The 27058-nt window shown below is 35.4% G+C and overlaps 1 protein-coding gene across 4 annotated transcripts in view; it reads right to left on the bottom strand.

Annotated features, from left to right (window-relative positions):
- NAV3 (neuron navigator 3) overlaps positions 1 to 27058 on the bottom strand; it is a 363667-nt gene that overhangs the window by 243331 nt on the left and 93278 nt on the right. For all 4 annotated transcript variants that reach the window (XM_060025293.1, XM_060025294.1, XM_060025296.1 and 1 more), the window contains exons 2-3: positions 9150 to 9267; positions 8472 to 8524 (exon numbers count right to left, since the gene is read on the bottom strand). In XM_060025293.1, coding sequence (XP_059881276.1) covers positions 8472 to 8524; positions 9150 to 9267 — 171 coding nt within the window. The remainder of the gene's footprint in view (positions 1 to 8471; positions 8525 to 9149; positions 9268 to 27058) is intronic.

Genomic DNA, 27058 nt, shown 5'->3' with positions numbered 1-27058 from the left:
TGTTGTGGGATAGGGAGAGGTAGGAGATAGAAATTTTGTTTAGCTCTTCAGTTTGTTTTTGTGTTTAGTTGGTCTGGGGTAGCTACAAGGAGTCAGTTCATTAATTAAGCACTATAGTATAATAGTTTAAAGTTTTGCAGTCTTATATGAATCATAGTTATGCAATTTACACACTGTTAGAAATAAAGTTTTTACTCTGCTGAAGCCTCAGCTTCCTTATCTGTGAAATGAGAATGAAAGCAGTTTCCACACAATATATTATGTGAGGATTGCAGATGTTTATGAAGAGCTTAGCTCCATACTAGGCATATGTGTATCTATGTGTGTACATGTGTGTATGTATAAATTTTCATACTAGGAATGCTTTATATAAACACATATATAACAGAAGTGTGTATGTGACTAGATAGATAGATAGATAAGGGTACAGATATGGAAAATTTATTAGAATTTTATCAGATAAAAATTATTTTTTGTTTAAAATTCTATATTCTGCTTTAACTGACTTGGTGATTAGAGAATAATGAACATCATTTAATATTGGTTGCCAATTATAGATGACATTAAATCTTCATTATAGGCTATAATTGCCAATATAAAGTATTATAAATATAAAATTATAAAATACTATGTCAGTACTCATTGACCTGAAAATATACTCTGTAGGTTTTTAATAATTCCTGCTTCTCGGTTTGTTTCAGAAAACAAAACAAAACAAGGAAACTTACTCTTTTATTATGAAATTACAAAACCATTCTAAAATAATATCTGTTTAGATATAGGACTAAAGTTACATATAACAATTAATTATTTTCCCAATGCATAATTTCACCACAAAATTTATAAATCATTATTTATCTCATATGCCCACACCCTCTCCCAACCTAACCAAAGCTTTTATTCCTGTCATAGATGGAAGAAACAAGCATAATATTAAAGAAAAATCCTCATTTATATTGCAAGTTTGGAGCGGGGGGAGAGGGATCCAAACTTTAAAGAAGAAGGGGAGGCGGGGATGAAAGAGAAGGAGGGGGAGGGGGAAGAAGAGGAAGAGATCAAAATCTCAAGACTTGAGTCCCAGGCTGTATTTTCTTAAATGCATTTGTTAATAAGTTTTAAAGCAATTTGGCCTAGACTCAAATAGACATGAGACCAAACACTGATTCTTCCACTGACTAAATAGGGACACAGGCAGCCTCAGTGAGACAAGTTCTTTTGTAGGTTTGCTATGATGACTCAATGAAAAATGCAAGCAAAGCATCTAGTACAGCACTGGATAAAGATGGCTGACATTCAACCTGCAGATGAATCAATAAGCGATACTGATATGGCTGAACTCTCAGGTCCATCTCTAAAATTTGATGCTTCTATGATATGATTTCATAATATTTTTTTAATGTTTGAAACATGGCTAATACAAATCAAACGGGCAATACAATTTTTCAAAGTGTAACCAGACATGTCATGAATTTTGTCTGTGGCTATCCACACAGGTCAGTTTAATTTAATTCATATTAAAATCATTTAAATATAATATCATAAAACAAGTAGATTGGGTACATCTACTGATTTTCAAATAATTTATTTTATCAAAGATATACTTGCCAAATGATTATACTGAGATCAAGTGAATAAGATTCCCCCATTTCATTTCCTTTTTCTGTCCTATGGAAGTATTTTTTAAAAACATTGTTTAATCACCATAGGTTTTTAAGCTAAGAATATCATAGGTCATATTTAAAATGGCTTCATATCTTAGTATATGGTTTTCTGAACTAGGGTTTTAAAAACTGCTCTTATTTCATATTTTTTAGTACTGAGTATTAAATTTCTCAGTTAATTTTCTACTAATTTCAAGAAGGGTTGAAAAAGATGGAGCAGTAAGTTCTTTAAAAAGAAAACTAGATTAGTGAGGGTAATAAAACTAAAATTACAAAAGGATTGCTACAAAATATGTTTTCTAATACAAGGTATGATGGTATTTTGTGCTTACTCAGATAGTGGCTTATCAGTGGGAAACAACTTACAGCATTTTAAGTCAAAACTATCAGGATAAAGAACATTCTAAATGTTTAAGAAAGTGGTTGGTATTTAAATATATAGTAGAAATATTAAGTACCTTTGCAATTTTTTATGTACAGAATAAAGCTTAATAACTACCTGCAAAACCAGAAATATTTTATATCTTGTCTCCAGAAAGAAGGAAAAAATTTGTATGTGGAATCTGGTGTCCAACCTAAAGGGAGTTACTTAACTTCAATTTCTACTAACGGCACAAACCAATTTAAATATTGATACTCATAAGAAAAACATTTACACTATTTATTCTATAATATAAAATTAATGTAGAAAAGCATTCTTGTATCTTCAGCATTTATTTAATTTCTGAATGGCAGACCAGATAACTTTCATAAAAATATTGTTTTTCGTTGTAAATTAGACGTAATATATTCTAAGAAATGTCTTTCTTACTTTACTATGAATGTGGTTTTAAAAGCTATAAAGATTGAAAACCCAGGTATATCTATAAGATGAAATATTGAACAGAAACCGTGGTCTTTGGTGTTTCATTAAATCAGTCTAGCAAGTCGGAGTTCTAACAGACTTTAATCAGTCTAATTTCCTCATTGCAGAAATGAGTGAAAACTCTGAGCATTTACTGAATTCTTTTTCCTGGATCATCTAATCAGAATTAGAATTCCAGTGACCACTGTCCTTTCAACATGACACACTTACTCTCAGCACCCCCATGTTATTTCAATTACTTCATTCAAACTTTACAAGTACACAGAGCAACTTCTAGAGACAAACTCAGTTTTAAAAATCATCAGGGTGATACTCTAATCATTTAATATAAATTTCCTAATACTTGTAGTTTATGCTTATTCTCCTGAAGTATAAGCCTAAATAAAAATAATGATCATTAAGGAAACTACAAAGTAGAGATTTTCAGTTAGTATTTCTTTAGAGATCAGAGCTCTATTTGTAGGAAAGCATTTGTCTTCATTAAGCTATCTTTTTCTAGACATTCCAGAAGATGAACAGTTTCAAAATGGCAGGGGATCATGTGAATGGACTAACTTAGCAATATTCCACTCCTCTGAGTCATAGTGCTAGAATCCTGCAGCGTGCCATTTATAAGATTTTACTAAACCTTTAGAGCATTCCAATATTTTATCTCTTCCCTATTTGGTTAGGAGCCTCATCTTCTTATCTTACCTAAATAGATCCTTTAAAAGGGCAGCAATAACAAGCAGTGGCTGAAAGAATTAAAACTTAAAAGGACAGCATGGTGATAAAAGAACAGGATACTTTTTCTGTCAAGAATAGTTTCACTGTCTGGATTGCTGTAAACTATAGAAATGGAATAAAGATGCCTGTGAAATCCATGATGGTAATTATTGTGGCAGCCATAACCCCGTGGGACATGAAATCAGAGAATTAAGGAAAGACTAAAACCTAATTTTTCATCTCCTAGGAATAGAAAAGGGTAAGAGGCACAAGTTTTCCCAAAATCCGCATCTCACCAAATTTTAAACAATATGATATGATAGAAAAGAAGGGAGAATGTTGTGGCTGAAAAAACCAGTTGAGCTATTAGAGTGAGGTGAAGGGAGGAAGCAGCGAAGAGGAAGGACAGGCTGGGAACCACACCCTCACCTCTGCCCCACCATCTAATTCTTGGTTTGCAACTATTTCACATGATCAAATTTCCTAACCCCTCCATGCATTTATGAAGATTATTAAATATCATGGCCTAGTTTATTAGCACCCCACTCTAACCAACTGAGCTAACTGGCCAAGTGCTCTAATGGTCTATTTTAAAATAAAGAAAATTTTGTTTTCAAAACAACGTTTCCTCTACGTGTCTTACATTTTTGTCTAAGAACCTTGCACTTGTGCCTCTGCATTTCAAATACATGTTGGGCATTTTTTTTCTGCTATTTTTAATCTGCTGGGCATTCTGGATGTTCCTGGTATTTATAGTTGGCTAATTTATTTCCTCATGTAATCTCACCAGAGTTGTGGCATGCAGCATATATTTTGAATCCTGATACCACCCACCTAGAAATTACTTAACAGGTGTCATCCACATTAGTAACTTCATCTTTGGATGAGGTTAAATATAGTGTTGAATAAGCTCCTACAAACTTAGTTCTGTGTTTTTCAGGATGAGTTTGGTCTCAAACTTATTAAGGAAAGATAGCAATAGATAGCAGTTGAAACTTGGAATAAATATGAATCAACCTCTCAATAATTCTGCTAATAAAGACAAGTTCATATTTTTGTTAAATATGTGCCCTTTAGCCAATGATATTTGAAAGAATTTTTGTTGAATTTTCTTTATCTGCTATAAAATACTATAATCAATGTTTTTTCTTTATATTATAAGGTAACCATTAGAAAAGGACATGAAAAAGAGCACAGTAATATTATCTAATAGTCTGAAGTCATTATCATATTTATTTGAATTCCTTCCATTTCTACGTAATCCACTAACAAATACCACCTCTTCAAGCAATCATATCCCCTTATGAAAGGAAAGTGTATCCCCACTGTTTTCCAACATTAAATCTTCCACACAGACTTCAAATTTCCTCCTCTGCCACATCCCTGAGGATCTGGCATGGTCACTTGTCTCCCCATCCCCCTGGATCCTCCCCTTTCCCTATTGCTTCCTCCCTCTCTGCCTACTTCCGCACTTGAAAAACTCCCCTCACCTTGACTTCCTCTCAAACTATATATTTTTTATTCATCCTTCAACAGGAAAGTCCTGGAAAGATCATTCAAGACTCAGTGGATATCTGCACCTCTCAGCTATTCTTGAACACATGATCACTCTACAGAAGATGTTTACATGAAGGTCATTAACGCCTGTCTAATTACCAAAACTAACTCTCCTGCCTTCTGGTATACCAACCCATTGACTAGGTAGCATTTGACAGCATCTGCCACATTTTCCTCATCTTACATTGCCCTGCCCCACTGGGTTAGTCCGAGTATGTACTACAGCTTAAGCTACCATAGCTATCCTAAGGATTAACAATCCATATCTGTTGATCCACTCTCTCAGTGATGGGCTCACTTTCTCACCATTCTTTTCACCCTTTTCTGACTCCTTCACCTCTGCTTATCACATACATGTTGGTATTCCTCAGTGTGAGAACCTCAGCTTTCTTCCTTTCTGACTTTACACAGACCTTCTAGAGATCTCATCCTTGGCCATGGCTTTAACCGTTATCTACGCAGTACGTATATTCTAACCAATATCTTACTTCTGGCCTTTAGAATCACATGCCTAATTGCCTCCAATAACCTCCTACTTCACGTTCCAATGGGTACATCAAATTCTACTTGTCAAAATCTGAATTTGTCCTCTTCCCTTCTTCATCTTTTAGCCTGTTTTCTCCCTCCATAATAATCATCTGGTTTAATGGTAACTACTTACTCATTCAGGCCAAAAAATCGGGGACCACTGCATAGTCCCTGTATTTTTCATCTCCCATACCCAACTGAAGGCCAACACTTAAGTATTCTACAATGCCCAGAAAGCACCTGGGGTGATCATTTTTAATATTTACATCAAATCACAACACAGCCCAGCTTTAAAAGTCCTCCAAAGGCTCCTCAATCAACTTAGAGTAACATACAAACCCCTTCCTTTGGTCCTACATAATCAGGCTTCCGTCATCCCCTCCAATCACCTCTTACTGTGCTCAAACCACCGTCATCTTCTGCTTCTAGAACACACCAAGCTCACTTCCTTCACATTCCTTTTGTTCTTCCCAATTAACACTGTTGCTATTATTTATTTGAATATTTGCTCCTCTGATCCTCAATTGTCCCTACACCTGGTGCCTTATGTGCTCAGTTAATATTGCCTAAATATGAATAGCTGGCTGTTATTCATCAATATACCATACATTCGTACCATGAGAGAACTTCTATTACTCAAGGCTGAAAATAATCCAATAAAGGTTACCAAGTTTAAAATTTAAAAAAGAAAAAAAGACAATTTGTAACTAGAAACAGTAGCAGACCTAGTTTTACCTTACCTTTTGTTATTAAACATGAACGCCAACCAAAGGCCATGAAAAATCAGATATATAAAAAGCATTGGACAAGTAGTTCTATAAGTAAGGACAGTGCTCACTGTTACTAACACAGCACTGCTCGGTTGTTACACAATAAAGAAACAGGCAACATCCTGTTTGGAAAAGATGTATGAAATTTATAAGCCTAGTCATGCTATCATAATTCTCTTTCTTCTACTTTCTTGTCTCAGTTAAAGTCTGGAACTTTTATTCATTAATAACATAGTACCGACGCCAATTCTTAAGAACAGAGGCAAAAATAATTCAGCCAAAAAAGTTACATTTGTGTCATATGTATTCTTCTGAATCACCTTATTGAAGGCATGCCAATTTCAGGTTAGAAATTCAACCACATCAAAAAAAATGAGGTTACAACACATTGTGACTCAAAATTCAGTGTAATTCTGACTAAAACTTTCTGGCTGGAAAAAAAAAATCACCTATTTTATAACATTTGCATTTCTCAGGTTTTGGTTTTTCTGTTTGTTTGTTTGCTTTAAATCAGAAGCAGAAATATCAACATAACATGTATACTAGATGTTGCATGACATTTGGGGGCTAATAAGGAACAGGAAGTAATAAAATTAAGAGAGTCTTATACCCATGAGAATATTTTCAGATTTGTAGAATTTTAGGCACAGATGTTTCAGATAAATATCTAAGGACCGCATCTCTATCTATAGTTATGAGTTTTGAAGGTTTATTTGTTTATTATCTGTCATGAAGTAATAGCTTGGCTATTTATTGAACTGTAATCAGAATCAAATTGGAATGCCAGCAGAGAACATAAGAGTTTTAGTATCCAACATCTCTTTATGGTTGAAATAATGAAAGTAAAACCAACAGTGTTGGGTTTGAGAAATAACATATGATATTCAGGGACTATAGAGCTTTTTAATATAAAGCCTTAAAAATCTTTTAACAGGTATTAATTCATGAATGTGCTCTTTATAAAGTTTGTAGCAATACTATTCTGCATTTCCATATCAGTTTAGGTAGTAAAGAATGTCCATAATTATATGTTATTATCATATCATAATTAGGGTTCATTTTACAGATTCATTTTACAGATGAGAAAGCTGAGGCTCAGAGAAGTTACATGTCTTTCCCATCATCGTGCAGTTTTTATTATAGCAGGGCCTAAAGGTATTATAACTACTTCCAGTAAAACTTCAGGAAATAACTATAATTAATTTTAATAGAGTCGTCTTTGTGCCCAGAGTAATTAGATCAGGAAGTTTCCTTAAAACTGAAATGTTTTACAGAGAATCTTTCTTTATAGTGATTTTTTTCACAAGAGCGACACAGAGTTCATGACATTGTAGTAGGTCCTTAGAGGAGTGCTTAAACACACACACACACACACACACACACACACACACACACACACACACACACCCAGACATGCTAGTTAATCACTCTTTAAAAATAAATTCTTTTTATTATTTTGGATTTCAGTTTTCTGACATTAAATAAAGCAGGTCAGTAGGTCAAAACAGTTCATCATTTTTTTCATTCTTCCAGTTTCTGTCAATTAACTACTCATTATTTTTATTTTAAATGCCTATTCTATGCTAAAAAGAGTTTTGGAGGAAACCTCATCTTGTGGATTTTGGCTGTCATTCCTGATTATATCTGCTGACATAACTTCAGTTAAGGCATTTTGGTTTCATATTGTCCTATAAAATAAAGTTGTGGCTATTTAATTAAGAAAGGGGTGGGTTTTTATCTCAGCAGCTTATTAATCTATTATTTTATTATAAAACTCTAGGCTTTACCAAGTGGTAAAAATAAGAGAGGGCTGGGGGACAGACAGACCTCTAGATCGACAACTTTCTGGAAAAGGCTATGAATCATATCTCCTAGTCAGTCCCTGCTCAGCAAAATTCCAGCAGCCTGCCCTTAGAGTTATTTCCAAAAGTGTTGAAGAGTCAATGTGTTTACATTGGACTTTGTTATGAGCGAAGAAAATACTATTCATATATTTTTAAAATGCACATGGCAACTTTGGTTTTCTTTTGGTTTGGTTTTCTTCAAACCAGTTGTTCAGACAAAAAGGCTCCACTTAAAACTGGAAATGGGATTTATTGCCACCAAGACCAGTGTTAAATTATTCAGACATCAGAACAAAAAAAAAAAAGGTCAAGAATCTGATAAAACACCTGGAGATTGGTTCTTCAGGAGTCATACATATTCAACTGTATTGTTGTTATCACTTCTTCCTAAATTGCACCCAAAGAAATATATATGATAGAATATGATCAAATGGTTTCTTAAACAAGGAGAGAGACATGCAAAACTTCTAGTCCATTTATAAATGCAGTTAACTCTGGAAGTGAAGACAAGCAATATATTCAGAATAAACATGATTCTTACCATCTGAGATTGACTCCTAGGACATCCATTGATATCTTCAACTTTTTCATTTGCTAAAGCCAAGAAATAAAATAAAAGAGAGAAAAAAAGAATGACATGCTTAAGCCATGAAGTGAAACACAAAAAAAGGAGACTAAAAAGAAAAAAAAAAAAAACACCAAGCAAAATGCTGGTGCTACATTCACTCTGCCTCCTAAGCCGTGTACAAGAAGACACTCTTGTTAGCAGCCGCCAGGTCCATATGCACAAATCAGGCAAATAAAAAAAAAAGTGAGTGAGAAGGAAGTTGCTGCTAATTCCTTAGCCTGTGCCAAATGACTGCTGGCATGAAACCTTTCACAATTGTCCCTGCTGGATCAGGATATAGTTTCAAGGAATCTCAGAGTATATGAGTTGCTCCAGCTAACGAAATGCACACATGGGAGACATATGGTTTAATGAAGCGTTCATTTCTGACAATTCAGTGTATGTAAAGATACAGTTCTAGCCATTTAAAAGTATGGCCAAACTGCCTTTTTCAAACATTCTCACATAAACATTTTAATTAAATCACGGGGAGGGCTGCATTAATCTCAGAGACACATGGACCAAGTTCCTAAGCATCCAAATTAAATTGTATTTTACCAAAGTGCGTGGGCGCAGAAACTTTCATGGCTTTTCTCAGAGGGCAGATCTTACCAATGATCTGGATGATTTCTGCTAGCAGCACTCCATCTGCAATGTCTTGCTGCAAATCCTTGATCAGCCGCTTGTGGCCCGATTTTGCCAGGTAGTGGTTGGCCCAGTCCGTGTAAATCTGTTGAACAGAGGGAGGGAAGAAGTGAGATGGGACGAGGGAAAAGAGAGGCAATAAAAATGCTTAAGACAAATGTTGGATTCAAAGGGAAGTTATTCTGGATCACATTCCAGCTTAAGGAGTCATAGCTCCAAAGGAAACAGTTGTAAAATAATTTTTAAACAGCTCTTTCCCCCACTTATCTCTTGTTTCAAAGGGGGATGACTCACTCTTTTTTCAAAACCCGGGACTAGTCACTTGTGACACAGCAAAACTCCCTTCCTGGATGACTACTGAGGAAGCTCCTGTTTGCAAATCAGTTTGAGTTTTTACTCTCTTGCCCCTGGTTCTATCATATTGAAAATAATCTGCCTGTCCTTGTAAAAGGAAGCCACCTGGATTGATTTATACCAGAATCTTACTATAAAAATGTGTGTTTCTCTGAGAAGACTTTATTAAATTCGTCATGTGAGATACTGTATGTGACAATATTTTGGCATCATTTTATGAAATAATTGCAAATGCCTAAGCTATTTTATTTGAACTGTCATATCCCATTTCAGCCTCTTGAAATGCATTTATATAAGAGAATAGAGGAAGCAAATGCAGTTATTACATAGAAATTATAATACAGAATCGAGGAGCAGCTTATGAGCCATAAGGTTGGCAATCTACATAAAGTAGAGGTGTCTCTCCAATAACAGATTATGATAGAAGAAAAAATGAAACTGCTCAAAAACTTCACAAAAATAAAATGTTACTAATTTTTCAAATGTTATAGGCACTTACTGATGTAATGTAATCTAAATGTAAGGAAATAAATAAGTTAAGACTTTAATTTCATGAATGGCTCATATGGACATATTAATACATTTATTACAAGGCAGACTATAATATGTGATATGATAGAAGAATGCAAAATTTGAAATGAGAATAGAGGAGGACAATTAACTGAGAAACATACACATAAAAATGTGTTATAGAAGCACTGGAATTAGAACTGTAAACATAATAGAACGTAAAGATAGGAAGTGAAGGAAAGGGCTTTCCCCACAGAGGGGACAAGATACAGAAAGGCAGAGGAAAAAAGGAATCAAGGGCACAGTTGTAAATTATATAATTAAGGCAGGATGCCTGAAATTGTGACAAATTAGATTGGAAAGGTAAATTGAGCCTTGTAGTCATGAGCACTGAGTGCCAAGCAAATGTAAAAAATGCTTTTTTTATTTCTAACAAAACTAATACATGTTTTGGTAAAAATAAAATAAAATAGAAGTGTAGAAACTGAGAAATGGAGGTTTCCCCACAACTTGCAACCCCACCCACTTTTGAATAACTTGGTATAAATAGTTCTAGAATTTTTTCTACGCCTACACACTTCACCACATGACACAATATTACACACACATACACATACTCATGATAGAATGTGTAACCAAATCTAGCTCAATTTTACTTATCACTACATTTTTCAGTTTTTTATGTAACAGTATTTTAATAACACTTCTAAAACCATTTTGCATATATTTTCTCATTATTTTTGATGTAATATTATACATAATATCAATCCCCTGTTGAAGGATATTTAATTTTTTAAAAAATGTTTCCACTGCATCTAAATTTGTAAGATACATCTTATATATGTATCTTGGCACATTCATATACTAGTATTTTTTACAGGACCAAAACCTAAAAGTGGGACCACTAAGTTTTTTTAATGTATCCTAGGTACAAACATTCCAAAATACAACATAGAAGAAAAAGAGGGTGTTTCTTTATTTTAGAAAATACAAAGTGATATCTTAATGCATATGTAGTGGTATTAAGTGTCCTGAAAGACATAAATAATTTGAAGCATCCTGTTGCATAAGAAAAACATATATGACAGCAACACTACATCTTTCTCCATGTTCATGATCTTCTTTATACTGAAGATATTAAAGTGAGATATTAAGTGATATTAAGTGAGAAAAATCACTTGCACAACTGTCTCCTGAATTAGAAAACAAACACATGATTTCTAGATAGACACTTTTATTTGGTGATCATTTTCCTCAAGATTTTAGTCTGCTTGTGTTATTGTAAAATTTTAATTTTATAAGGATTTATACTGTTTAGAATATAAAAAATTGAGCACTTTCCCTTCATCTACACATCAACCAATGATAGCATTAATTGTTTGGTTTCTAGTAGAAATTTCAGGGCAAGCCAGGCTTGATTTGTGCCTGTCCCCTAGGCAGTGAGTTATAAGCACCAGTTAATTGACTTTAAAGGATCCACAAAGATGAAGAACATGAGTTCTGTAGTCAAGCAGACCTGGCTTTGAGGCCCAGCAGACTTCTTGCCACCCCTGGGACACTGAACAAGTTGCTTATCCTTTCTAAACCTGATTCCACATCTGAAAAATAAGGGTAATAATAATACTTACATTATAAAATTGTGTCAGGAATAAATAAAACAGCACTTGTAAAGTGCCTGTCACAGCGTTAGCCCTGAAAAAAGGTCTGCTGTTATTATCATTTTATGGCATCTAAGTGTTATTTGCTATGATGGATTTCCAAAAAATATGTGTTGATGTTATCATTTTGCAAAGGTTAAAAAATTTGAAAGTATTGGCAGTTGAAGACTGGAGAAACTGTACTCGTTGCTTTCTTACACTACTCACATCTCTGACTCCTGCTATCTAATTCACTGGGGCCACAGATCTGTCTGCCATCCAAACTCAGAGGAATGCATCCAATTTTAAGGCTGTGATGTTCTCATCCAGGCCTGCAATGCCTCCATCATGACACAGCCTCCAACAAACTCCACGTTGCATGGATTCCTCTTTTTTGATGAAGGCATTAAATTATGGAAAATATATTCATTTAACTTATTTAAATATACCCAGAATGGAATGTATTAAAAATAAAAACAATAATACCTTTATTTTCCAAATGCATGTCAACAGTGCCTTAGTCTCTATCCAAACCCCTCCTGGGACTCAGGTGGGAAAACAGATGGGAAACCAGCTGGTTGGCTTCAAGACCTTGTTGGGATAGCCTCTGGCTGAGCTCATGAAACACGTTTTCACTTGAACCAGGATTCCTTCTAGAGGAATCCCAAGCCTGAGTGCTTTGACTCGTCCAGCAGCTCTAACACATGAAACTTTGCTCAGATAGTAGCTCTGACTTAGCTGCAATCAGAAAAATCTATTCAGACTAAATAAATGAATTTAAAAACTAAGTCCCATGCACTTTATTTACTTACTCTTTCTAACAGACATGTGTAGAAGATACCTGATTCAAGTTAAATCAGTGATTTTCAAAGGATTATAATCTAGATTAGGAAATATAAAACAATTACAAAGCAACTTATACATATATTTAAAATTAAGTATATATAAACTTATATTTTCCTGTCTTTTAAAAAATAAAAAATTAAATTTAAAAAAGTGGACATATGAACTGTGTCTTTAAGGAGACAGTTTTCAAGCAAAGGACACATGGTATATAAATATATATATTTAAAACTCATCGATAAACCTTCTGTAATAACCTGATGAGAGAAGATACAAACAACCTTGTCAATCATCATTAGACTCTGTTGTTCAAATAAACACAACAGAATGGTGAAATCATGTCCGGATTTTGGATCTGAGCTCCAAAGTTGCCCTTGATTCATTCCCATAAAAATAATCACAGCATTTAACCTCTTAGCCTCAGTTGAATGAGTGAAATGTGTGGTACTTATTTTGTAGGATTATGGTATGAATTATAGTTGTTGTTTTTTTTAGTGAAGAAACTGATATAATTGAAAATAATATCATATCAATCGTAAATCAATATTTGGTATTTTCTACAGGGCCATTGAGTGTTTAAGTCATCAAGGTTGTGACCAAAGCTTTAAATATCATTTACCTTAAAACATCTGAGGAAAGCTGGCTTCAGATGTTTAAACTGCAATATTATGAATATAAATGTCATCTCATGTAATAATTATATTTCAGTTAATTCAGAAGAATTAATGAGATTACGTTTACCAAAGTGCTACTTAGAAACTCTAGCACAGTTGTATGTTTAATAATGCATTTACAGTAATTTAAAATAATAGAAATTTAAGGCACTATGGCATACTTTATATTTCATATTTATCAGCATGGGTTTTAGGGCCTATTATGCAACAGCAGGTATTCTTTAAGGAACAGTCTATACGGTTGGAATTTCTGCTCTGCCACTCAATATCCATGTGGATACCGACTGAACATTTATTTCCTCTCAGTGTAAGATTTTTCTCATCTGTAAAATGGCAATAATAGTATTACTTATTAATGGGATTATTGTGAGGAGTTAATAAATTTATACTTTTGGAACATGGCCTTTCACTTACTAAATATTTGTTAAATGTCAAATAGTATTATTAGTTCACATTTTCATATTTACATTAATCATAATTGGTTTATTAGCATTATAAAACAGTATCTTTGTCAAATCCTTAAATCTTAGCTGTCCACCCAAAGGTAGTTGACCTAACTAATTAAGGAAAACTGCTGCAAATTGTAATGATCTCTTAATTATTTGATCCTATAATATTTCTTTTACAGTGCTAATTTGTAAATTATAAAATAATAGGGTCAAATAAAAGGCAATATTCCTGATTTCAAGCTATACTATAAAGCTATGGTCATCAAAACAGTATGGTACTAGCATAACAACAGATAAATAGACCAATGGAACAGAATTGAGAGCCTAGAAATAAAACCATGCATATATAATCAACTAATATTTGACAAAAGAGCTAAGAGCACTCAATGGAGAAAAGACAGTCACTTCGATAAATGCTGCTGAGATAATTAAGATAGTCACATGTGAAAGAATGAAACTGGACCCATATCTTATGCCACTTAAAAAAAATTAACTCAAAATGGATTAAGACCTGAAAACATGAAACCCCTAGAAACAAACACAGGAATAAATTCCCTGACATGGGTCTTGGGAATGAAGTTTTGGATATGACATCTAAAGCACAAGAAACAAAACAAAACAAAAAACAAGTGGGACTACACCAAACTAAAAAGCTTCTGCTCAGCAAAAGGAATCAACAAAGTGAAAAGACAACCCATGGAATGGGAAAAAAATATTTGCAAACAGTATAATCTGATAAAGGAATTAATACCTAAAATATATAAAGAAATTGTACAATTCAATACCAAAAATACAAATAACCCAATTAAAAATAGGCAAAGGATCTGAATAGACATTTGTCCAAAGAAAATACACAAAATTCCAAAAGGTATAAGAAAAGATGTTCAATATCACTAGTCATTAGGGAAATGCAAATTAAAACCACAATGTGATAGCACCTCACGCCTGTTAGAATGGCTGTTATCAAAAAGACAAGAGATAACAAATGCTGACATGGATATGGAGAAAAGGGAACCCCTGTGTACTACTGGTGGAATTTTAAATTGGTATAGCCACTAGGGAAATTAGTATGGAGGATCCTCAAGTAGTTAAAAATAGAACTACCATATGATCTAGCATTTCTACTTCTGGAAATATATGCAAAGGAAATAGAAACACTAACTCAAAAAGATATCTGCAACCCCGTGTTCATAGGAGCATTATTTACAATAGCTAAGACATAGAAAAAAACCTAAGTGTCCATCGATGGATGAATGGAAAAATAAGTTGTGGTACATATATAGATATATAAAATATAGATATATAAGTTTATACACACACACACGATGGAATGTTATTCACTCATAGAAAATGAGGAAATCCTACTATTTGCCACAATATGAATGAAACTTGAAGGCATTATGCTATGTGGAATAAGTCATACAGAGAAATACAAATATTGTATCATCTCACTTACATGTGGAATCTAAAAACAAATGAAAAAACCTCATTGAAAAAAGATCAGACTTGGGGTTACCAGAGGCGGAGGGTGGAGGGTGAGGGGGAATTGGAGAGAGGTGGCAAAAGGTACAAACTTCCAGTTACAAGATAAATAAGCACTAAGGATGTAATGCGTGGCATGATGACTACAGTTAATACTGCTATATGATACATAGGAAATTTGTTAAGTGAGTTAATCCTGTGAATTCTCATCACAAGAAGACTCCCCCTTCCATTTTTTTCTTTTTACTGTATCTATCTATATGACAAGTTGGATGTTAACTGAACGTACTGTGGTAATAATTTCACAGTATATGTAAACCAAACCATCAGGCTGTATGCGTTAAACGTATACAGTGATGTATATCAATTATTTCTCAATAAAACGGCAAATGAATAAATAATAAATATGCTGTAAAACAAACAAACAAAAATAGAAGACAAAATATAGACATCATATTGCTTTTATCCTGTTACAGTAAAACAACATCAGAAGGTCTACTTTGGTTCTCCATGGAGTCTTAAACTTTTGTTTATGATGAATTTTTTTTCCACTACTGACAATATAATGCACTGCCTTTGTGTATCACAGCAAACTGCTCCTGAATTTTTTAACCATAATTCAGTATTTGATGAGTGTATTATAAGTAACCTGACAGTTATATAAAAATTATTATGACTGTTTTTGTTACTGCATACACTACACACTGAGGTATACAAATGTTTCAATGAGATACAAATTTATTTTTAATGAGTGCTAAATGATCAAAGAAATGTAGAGAAGTAGGTGGGGAAAGACAGACTCTTCAGTCAAGAGCCTATTTTAACAGAAAGACACTAACCTATAACCTACTTAGAAAATATTATAAATGAAGTCAGATGATTTTAAATATCACTTGAGCTGGTTTCAACCCTGCATTTATTTATACACATTAGTTTATCCCCAACATTCAAGGAGTAGTGATATATTCCCGTAAGCACTGCTCTCTGGTTTATTCAAATTATAGGTTTTGAGAAGTCAAATAGGCTCTTCTAATCCACAGCAGAAAGAAACTGTTTTGAAAACCAACAATTTCAACAGTAATAATTGGGTTTTCACATTACATAAATCAGCAAAGGACTAAGCACATAAAAGATAAGCCATAAATGGTAGATTAGGGAAGAGTGACCAGTGATGAAAGTGTTTTTTCCCACAAAGAGAAGAATTAATCCTGGGAAGAGAATTGGAAGGAAGGGAAGGTGCTAAGATTCGACCTAACAGGCTACGTCTCTGGGTGGAGTTTCATAGCATCTGGACCCGAGAAGGACTCACAAAGCATAACATCTACCAAAAGCTTATGGGAGAGCAACCATTTTTTTCTTCCAATTCCTGAGAATCATATGGGATTTTCTAAGGGAAAGCAAGTGAGCCCAGAGAGTATTTGAAATCAGGACAGGAAGGATGCTTAGACCTAATATGGGAAAGGACAAAAAGCAAGAAATATGTGAGCACAGGTTATGATAACTCCAGTCTGACAGACATCATAAATTTCACCACTTACCAGACAGTGGCACTGATGGGCACTAACGGCCCATAAGATGTGGCATCATGGTGCCTTGGAAGTAAGTACCCTTGTTCACCAACCCTCCCCAGACTATCACTTCAGGGAGAAAGATGTACAAGGGAAGGAGAAGGATCTGAAGTTGACTGGGCCTTTTCTGATAGGACTGAACTTTAAACCAGAAGTAACTGAATACTTTGACTTGGGAAAAATAAATTTTCTCCTGCTGTACAGAAATAGAAATTTGAGAGGTGAACTTATATATATATTCTTTAAAAAAAGAAATAGAATCTATCTCTTTGCCTATTATTATTATTATTATTTTGGTCACGCTGCGCAGCTTATGGGGTCTTAGTTCCCCGACCAGGGATCAAACCCGGGCTCCCTGCAGTGCAAGAGAAGAGTCCTAACCACTGGACCGCCAGGGAATTCCCTATATATTCTTTTTAAAAGCTATAATTTTGTACACCTCAGTGTATGATTCAAAAATCCATGAGTGATAGGCAATGTTGGGCGAAGGAGATTAGAAAAATTACAGTATGGAATTAAGACCTGAAACATGCTATTTTTACTCAGTTTGAAATTTGATCACAGACTGGATCTTCAGTTGCTATCGCAGAACTGATATGACCAAAAGATCCATGGAGTTCAATGTCATGACTCTTGCAGACCTTCTAGAAATCTCCATACTGAGGGCTATGAGGGACTAGTATAAAATGAACCCATTAAAAGCTTTTGATAATATAAACATCATCACAATATAAGTAATAGATTCACCAAGTAAATGGTTCAACTCAGCTAGTTTACTTCTCAGTTTTTACATCAAGGAAAATACCGTTAATGAAATTTTTTAAAAAATTTCAAGTTTGAAGGTTGATTAAAAGTGAATATTGATGAGTCAGCAACCCCAGAAAATCAGAAGAAGGTCTATGAAAGCAGGTAGATTCTAAAGTAAACATAAAATAAACTCTAATAATTTCCTTTTGCTTTTTTTCTTTATTTCTCACACCCAATCTCTGACCCAGTTCTGTTAATTCTATCTCCTTAATATCTTTTGACCCTTCGGCTCCATTACTGCTGTAATTATTCTGGTTCAGCTTTTCATCATCTCTCACCCAAATTACTTTAAAAGTCCTAGAAACTGTCTCTAAATTAGGCAGGGTATGCACTAAACTATTCTATACACTATAGATAGGGACTGCTTTAAAATGCAAATCTGATAAAGTAATTTACCTTCCTACCTAAAAATCACAGGATAGCTCCCACTTGACTTCAGAATAAAAGTTTCCTTATGAAGCCAATTTACTCCAGTTCTTAAAAGTGAATTTGTTTAGGGCTTCCCTGGTGGCGCAGTGGTTGAGAGTTCGCCTGCTGATGCAGGGGACACGGGTTCGTGCCCCGGTCTGGGAAGACCCCACATGCCGCGGAGCGGCTGGGCCCGTGAGTCATGGCCGCTGAGCCTGCGCGTCCGGAGCCTGTGCTCCGCAACGGGAGAGGCCACAACAGTGAGAGGCCCGCGTACCGAAAAAAAAAAAAAGTGAATTTGTTTAAAGAAAAATGGCCAAAAAAAAAAAAAGAGAAAAAAGAAAGCCACAACTATGAAGGTCCTAGAAGAATGATGAAAGAATGAGGAATGCCATCCAAAAGGATGAGCTTTGACAAGCAGAGAGAAGGGGAAAGCATATTCCATATATATATATATATATATATATATATATATATGAAGAGGGATAGTGAAACTTATTAAGGGGCAGAGGTGTATTTCATATTCTGAATTCTGAATCCATTTGGTCTGAATAATTCCATTTGGTCAGAGCACGGGGAAGAGGCACATGGAAAAGTTAGAGAGAAGAGGACAGGAATGAGGCAGGGGTCCTATGTAAAGTAAAGAGGGCTGTATCAATATTTTAGGTAAAAGCTTATTTTTATGTAGGAGGCATAAAAATGACAGATATGGCTGTATTTCTAAACTCTAGCTCTGGTGTAGCTATGAGGGACAGAGAAAAACAGTAAAGGGAGACTGCTTAAGAGGCTAAGGCTTAAGATGTAAGACTCCCACTTTCTGGATGGTAAAATGAAAACTTTTCCACCCTGTATTTTCTAGGAATTCTCCCTTAAGACAGCAAGAACAAAAACCGAAGGCTCAAACTCAATCTCCTATGACTACAGTATATGAATATGGAAAGCAGCTGAAAGAGTGATACATGATTTAGCAAAGAGGAGTAAAGGAACATCAAGCCCACAGGAGCCTGCGGAGGGAGACATCAGAGCAATGCAAAGAGATTTTCCCATAGAATCCCAGAACAGCTCAGGAAGTGTGGGCAACAGACCAAGTGGAAAGTTGGGGTGGGGGAAACCAGAGACAAGAGCTACTTTACCTCTCCCTCATACCATCAAGAGGCAGGAACTACAGACCAGGGAAAATCCAGACTAGAGATATCAGTCAGACAGGAGGGTGGAGGTATAGGAATGAAAATGAGGGATTCAATGAAATTATGCATCCTGATACTAAGACTCCAGCAACTGTCTTCCTGTCCTAGGTTCTTTCTCCTTCAGAAATGCAAGATTATATCTGCCCCATCCGCATTCCAGCCAGAAATGGAAAGTCCTTCTCGGACAACAATTACCATCCCTAAGACCAACAGACATCATCATTCAAGGTACCCAGTGGATCAACCAGCTGGCCAGTGGATGACCTAGAGTGAATCCCAGAGGACACTAAGAAATGTGTGGATGTGTGAACATAGCTTTTTAGTGTCTCACACTTGATACATGCAGAGTTGAAGGTTACCATACATTTGATGAAATCCTCTAAAATAAAATACAGACACCAGATGGGTAGATAAAAAAGAATAAAACAGTGTCAAAGGCAGGAGTAGAAAAAGACTTCGTTATAATGTTGGTGTCTACCACTTAATAGACACCCAAAAAAGCCTGGCTCACAGCCTTTTGGTCCATCTATACACAATCCATAATATATACATGATATACATGATGCTTTCATTCTTAGATTTTAAGAAAATATAAATATTTCTTAATTCTTAAAAAATATTTGATTTTTGGTTACAAAAAAGAAAACTTCTTAATGATGATTAGTATATCAAAATTCTGGTCCATGTCACATATATTACTAATAATATATTCCATGTGAAGGGATCACCAGTCTTAAATAAATGTTAAAATTCATATACATGCAAAAATATCACTTTCCATTATTACTGCATTTAACCTTTCAAGTTCTCTGAGAGTTATTTCCTACCTGAGAAGAGAATATACCTTGGCTGCCTACTGTACTTATTTTGACCGTAAGCCAGATGGAGCAAATAATCAACATCAACATTCTCAACTTTCATGCTTGCAACCCTACCCATCCCAGTGACACTTCCTTGGCACACAGCTGTCAAATGTACCACTTGATTCAAGTTTCAGATTTTATTGAAACTGAAATTATATTGATATTTTCATTTACAACTGCATTTATCTGTTTAAATTTATAGCCCAAGTGATTAGCTTGGAATGTAATAATATCTCCTTTTAGGCATACCTCGGAGATATTATGGGTTCGATTCTAGACCATCTAAATAAAACAAGTATCTCAATAAAGCAAGTCACAAGAAGTTTTTGGTTTCCCAGTGCATACAAAAGCTATGTTTAAACTATGCTGTAGTCTATTAAGTGTGCAATAGCATTATGTCTAAAAAAAAATGTACATACCTTAATTAAAACATACTTCATTGCTAAAAAATTCTAACCATCATCTGAGCCTTCAGCAAGTCGTAATCTTTTTGCAATAGTAACAGCAAAAATCACTGATCACAGATCATCATAACAAATGTAATAATAATGAAAAAGGCTGAAATATTGCATGAATTACCAAAATGTGACACAGAGACACGAAGCGAGCAAATGCTGCTCGGAAAGCTCAATGCAGGGTTGCCACAAACCTTCAATTCATTAAAAAAACCCCAAAAACAAAAAACGCAGTTACCTGTGAAGTGCAATAAGGTGAAACAATAAAACGAGGTAAGCCTGTATTTTCATATAGGAATAAGAAATTTTTAGATGAGCAGAAACAGACCTAAATGTAATCTAAAAGGAAAACAAGAGATAGAGTTTACTATGCTAACTACAGTATTCCTGATTTTTTTTTTTTTAACCTGCAGTTTATTTGTAGGGAAAATAATGAAACCAGAATACAAACTGGGGCATGCATAATCAAATCAAATCAGCCAACACTGATTGCACAGCGCTGTGCTGGGTACTGTGGCCACATTAAAAAGGATAAGACACATAGTTTGTCCCTGAGGAGGGAAGGAAGGACTGGGCAGGGAGCAGGTTAGCCAATTTTGAGAACCCACCAGGTGTTCCTTGCAATGATGATTGCCTCGTCTCTCTCCACCTTGCCTATCTGGTGACATTCCAGCTACCTCGATCTTTTTTCCAAATCATCACTCCCCACACGCTTGTGAAGACTCCCTGGCATTTATTTGCGGTCACATATGTCACTCTCTGATCCTTCTGACCACTCCAAATGTACGGACTGTTTTGGTTTTTGAGTCATATTTTCTCCTCTAACCATAAGTGTCACCATCATCCTGGGCAATTTCCTCATCAGTGGACAATCCGATAAACACTCTGCCAGAAATGAAATATATAAAGAACCATCTACCCTGTCTTAAATTCTCAGCGCTTTTTAATGATCTTTTCTTCTACAGAGAAAATGACACTTTGTAAATTTCTGAAAAAGGTGTTGGATATTATAACCATACAGTACAATTCTGGTACTAATTTAAATTTTTTTCACTTAACTTCAATCGCATTGCCACTGCGTTTATAGAATGCTCTATGGGGAATCCATCCTAACTGCTTGCAAAATTCTAATAACCCAGGTGACAACATGTGTTAAAACCTGCATATTAAACTGTACCAAAGAGTATTTTAGAAAACCAGTTAAGAGAACTTAGTTACTTCTCATACTTTTCTAGGGGGAAAAAAAAAGCATGATACATGAAATTCTTTTACCTTCTTTTTATCTCAGTCTGATAATTGATGTAAGTTAAGTTCAAGGTAAATATTAGCAACCGTCCTTCAAAGAAGAAATAATATGGCAGAAAAATATGCGTAAGAAAATAATATTAATGAAACACAAAGGTAAGAGAGAATAAACCTTGATTAGTCTTAGCAATTCAGTTTCTAGGCTTCTGACCTGGGTATTTCCACTCACGTACCCATAATTAACAGTGAGGAATTGACTGTTAGAAACATGAAGCATAGACCAGCAATTTTCAAAGTATGGCCCCTGGACCAACATCATCAGAGTCATCTAGGAACTTGTTAGAAATGCAAATTATCAGCCCTCACCCTAGAACCACTGACTCAGAAACTCTAAAGGTGGGAACAGTAATCTGAGTTTTTAAAATTCTCCAGGTGATTTTGATGTATGCTAGCTAATATTTGAGGACCACTGGCATAGACAATGATGTTCACACATAAAAATGGGTTTATTTCCAGCACTTTAAACTGTGTTTCACTGTAAAGAGAATGTTATTTCAATGTAAATTAAAAGTAACAAAAGACTCACAGCTTATATAGTATTTTCCTTTACCCCCTAAAATTCTCCTGCTACCAAAAAAACCCCCCAAAACCAAAAAGCACCTCGCAGTGAGCCCAGAAAATACTGACTGTAAGTGCTCTTTGCAAACCATTCATTCTTATGTTAAAATATTTAAATTTTTAGTAATAAAGGTAGGTATCCATTTCAAAGTTTTATCAAGGTTAAAAAAATCTATTTACAAGGAGGTGAACAACAGGTGGTTTCTATTTACTTAGGCTAAAAACATAAAACTTGGAAGCTGAGAGAGAACACACTTCCTGCTGTGCTAAAAAGCTGCAATGAAGAGCAATGGAAATAGAAATGCATCACCCCAGGGGCACTGATACATCCATCCAGCCACTGCTAGTCTGCAGGAGTGAAATTTCTGGGGACAAAGAGAGACTTTTAAAAATATTTGTTTTCTTGCCATCTTCTTTTTGTCGTTGTTACATGAATTCTAAGCAAACACAATACATTTTGGAAGATTTTGTTGATCCCCATGGGGCCATATCCTATTTTCATAAATATTTGAAATTTTTGAAACTATCACGCATTGTAGTATACACGACACATGGTGATATGTGCCATGTAGTCTGCTGTTTGCTGAGGACACTGATGGATCCAATTTATATTCCAATCAGACACAATTATTTATCGGCTTCCTGCAGGTGGTTTCTCTACAGTGACATGCTGTAGCTCCAAATCACCACAGGTAGGGGCTAGAGCCACATAACTCCAAGACCATCAGCTGGAGTGCATCTACTGTACAGCTCTGTCCTGCTGCAGAGTAAACCTGCTCACCTAATTGGACAACCACACTAGTGGTCTCTTGACCCCGACGAGAGCACCAAGATTTTAGAAGTCATCACATTGACAATCACCATAAAAATCTCCAAATTTCATTCTGAAATCCTTTCATTTTAAATGTACCACAACAGGTAGACTGCTAAGGATTCAATTTAAATCCCTTATAAGTTATTACACTTCATTAAGTAAAATGGAAAATAAAAATGAAAAAAAAAAAGGCAGACTGCTCACTATATGATTTCATACTGTATTTATACACAAATGCAAGGTAGCAAATAGAAATCAAAGATTCTAATTGGGCGAATATTTCAAGTTCAAGCCCCCAAACCAAATTTTACAATCTATTTTCTTATAAACCTATTCCAGTGATTGAAGTTGTTCCCCAAGAGGATGTGAAACATGGTCTAGAACATTCACCCAACATGGACAACTCAGGAAGTAAAACTTCTCACTAAGCAGGTAAGCCAATCTCAGCTGATGTTGTTCTCTAACTCCCAATCCCTCTGAGAAAAAAAAAAAAAGTTAAATTTTTGAAGGGTTTCAGAAGTAGAGCCTGGAGTCAGAGATTCTGGGCTCCTTTCCCAGTTGTACCACTTACTACTGGATCTTGAGTTTCCTCCTCTTTAATGCAGGGATCATATCCTTATCTACCCTGCCTATCTCAGAGGATTATTGTGAGGATTAACTGTAATAGAAAACATTTGCAAAAGCAAAATATATTATACAAAATAAGGCATCATTATTATAATCCATGAAACATGTTACCCATGAATTACATTTAAAAACATATTCCCCCAAAACAAACATAGAATCATTTCAAAGAACTATTGCACATGCATACTGAGATCAATTATGTTTTGTTTTTTAATTGCATTAATGAGACACAGAAACGAATTTATCTCCACAAAATGCCCTTATCTCGAATTTCTTCTCTGCCCATATCTGATGTATTTCCTAGTCTATTCCAAGAAAGGCCATACATCAGCTATGTATTATAACAATGGATGATTTTTATGAAGAGCTGACCTAACTAGCAATGCCTTTCCAACCGCTTCATGACTGTAAGTGACCCCACTCCCATCCCTTGTCAGAAAACCTATTACATTTTAGCTACTGTTCACCAAAACTGGTGTTCCAGCTTCCACAGCATAGACTATCCTCTAGCAAGCAGCTTCTCACACAGGAACTTCATTTCCAGCTCTCCTCTTCTTGCATTTAGGTAGGAAAATGTAGACTTCTTCTCACCAATGGGATGTGAACTGAAGTGATATTCATCTCTTCCCAGCCTGGCCCATAAAAATACCCCACACCGTATTCTCCATCCTTTTTGCCCTCGGTGCAGCTGGAAGTTCATATCTAGGTGGAATATGGAAGCCACATAGTGAAAATGGCAGAGCTATCATTAGTATAAGTTCTGAGTGACTGTCCAAAACAAAGCATTCCTAATTCTACAACCAACAAGCAGGAAACACCTTTCACTGTGGGAGTGAGAAATAAACAGCTACTGTGCTAAGCTGCTGGAATCCAGGTGTTTGTTACAGACTGATGTTAATTTAAATTACAGAGACATTCTCCTTGCAGCCGAAGACTCTTCACAGAACAAATCTCCTGTGTCCAAGAATTTGATGATGATGCCAATGGAGAAAAATAGGAAATATTCCTATTTCCCTTCCAGAGACCATTGCCCTGTACCCACAGTCCTTACCAAGGACTTTCTCTTCATTCCTGATAATCTTTTCATTAATTCATTTCATGTGTACCTTTTGAGCACTTATTATGAGCTCTTCATCATTAGGAATGCCTCTCCCTTCCTTGTGAAGCTCTGACCGTGGGTCCTGAGCAATCCATTCAACCTGTTGCTACGGTCCCTGGGATGGGAATGTGGGCATACGTTGGTGAAATTTCCACAACTGGAATCCTTAGAACTTGGTATAACTTTTTTTTCTTAATGATGATTAAAAAGAGAACTAAGAATTAAATTTATTTATTTTTCTTTATATCATCAAATTTATTTAACTCCTCAATGTCACATAAAATGAAGTCTAGACATACTTGGTATTATGTTTCTGTTGGTCATTTTTTTTTTAAACATCTTTATTGGAGTATAATTGCTTTACAGTGGTGTGTTAGTTTCTGCTTTTTAACAAAGTGAATCAGTTATACATGTATCCCCATATCTCTTCCCTCTTGCTTCTCCCTCCCTCCCACCCTCTTTATCCCACCCCTCTAGGTGGTCACAAAGCACTGAGCTGACCTTGTGCTATGTGGCTGCTTCCCACTAGCTATCTATTTTACGTTTGGTAGTGTATATATGTCCATGCCACTCTCTCACTTTATCACAGCTTACCCTTCCCCCTCCCCATATCCTCAAGTCCATTCTCTAGTAGGTCTGCGTCTTTATTCCCTTCCTGCCCCTAGGTTCTTCATGACCTTTGTTTATTTTTTTTCTTAGATTCCATATATATGTGTTAGCACACGGTATTTCTGTTTCTGACTTACTTCACTCTGTATGACAGACTCTAGGTCCATCCACCTCACTACAAATAACTCAATTTCGTTTCTTTTTATGGCTGAGTAATATTCCATTGCATATATGTGCCACATCTTCTTTATCCGTTCATCTGTCAATGGACACATAGGTTGCTTCTATGTCCTGGCTATTGTAAACAGAGCTGCAATGAACATTTTGGTACATGACTCTTGGAATTATGATTTTCTCAGGGTATATGCCCAGTAGTGGGATTGCTGGGTCATATGGTAGCTCAATTTTTACTTTCTTAAGGAACCGCCATACTGTTCTCCATAGTGGCTGTACCAATTCACATTCCCACCAACACTGCAAGAGGGTTCCCTTTTCTCCACACCCTCTCCAGCATTTATTGTTCATAGATTTTTGATGATGGCCATTCTGACCAGTGTGAGATGATATCTCATTGTAGTTTTCATTTGCATTTCTTTAATGATGTTGGGCACCCTTTCATGTGTTTGTTGGCAATCTGTATATTTTCTTGGAGAAATGTCTATTTATGTCTTTTTTGGATTGGGTTGTTTCTTTTTTTGATATTGAGCTGCATGACCTACTTCTAAATTTTGGAGATTAATCCTTTGTCAGTTGCTTCATTTGCAAATATTTTCTCCCATTCTGAGGGTTGTCCTTTCATCTTGTTTATGGTTTCCTTTGCTGTGCAAAAGCTTTTAAGTTTCTAGGTCCCATTTGTTTATTTCTGTTTTTATTTCCATTTCTCTAGGAGGTGGGGCAAAAAGGATCTTGCTGTGATTTATGTCATAGAGTGCTCTGCCTGTGTTTTCCCCTAAGAGTTTAATAGTGTCTAGCCTTACTTTTAGGTCTTTAATCCATTTTGACTTTATTGTTGTGTATGGCTTTACGGAGTGTTCTAATTTCATACTTTTACATGTACCTGTCCTGTTTTCCCAGCACCATTAATTGAAGAGACTGTCCTTTCTGCATTGTACATTCCTGCCTCCTTTATCAAAGATAAGGTGACCATATGTGCATGGGGTTACTATCCTGTTCCATTGATCTATATTTTCTGTTTTTGTGCCAGTACCATACTGTGTTGATTACTGTAGCTTTGTAGTATAGTCTGAAGTCAGGGAGCCTGATTCCTCCAGCTCCGTTTTTCATTCTCAAGATTGCTTTGGCTATTCGGGGTCTTTTCTGTTGCCATACAAATTATGAAAATTTTTGTTCTAGTTCTGTGAAAAATGCCAGTTGTAATTTGATAGGGATTGCATTGAATCTGTAGAATGCTTTGGGTAGTACAGTCATTTTCACAATGTTGATTCTTCCAATCCAAGAATGTGGTATATCTCTCCATCTATCTGTATCATCTTTCATTTCTTCCATCAGTGTCTTATAATTTTCTACATACAGGTCTCTTGTCTCCTTAGGCAGGTTTATTCCTAGATATTTTATTCTTTTTGTTGCAATGGTAAAAGGGAGTGTTTTCTTAATTTCACTTTCAGAT

This window comes from Delphinus delphis, chromosome 11 (assembly GCF_949987515.2).
Source record: "Delphinus delphis chromosome 11, mDelDel1.2, whole genome shotgun sequence".
In the NCBI taxonomy this organism is placed as follows: Eukaryota; Metazoa; Chordata; class Mammalia; order Artiodactyla; family Delphinidae; genus Delphinus; species Delphinus delphis.
Note: the sequence above shows the minus strand (reverse complement) of the source record. Positions and strands in the feature narration are given on the sequence as shown.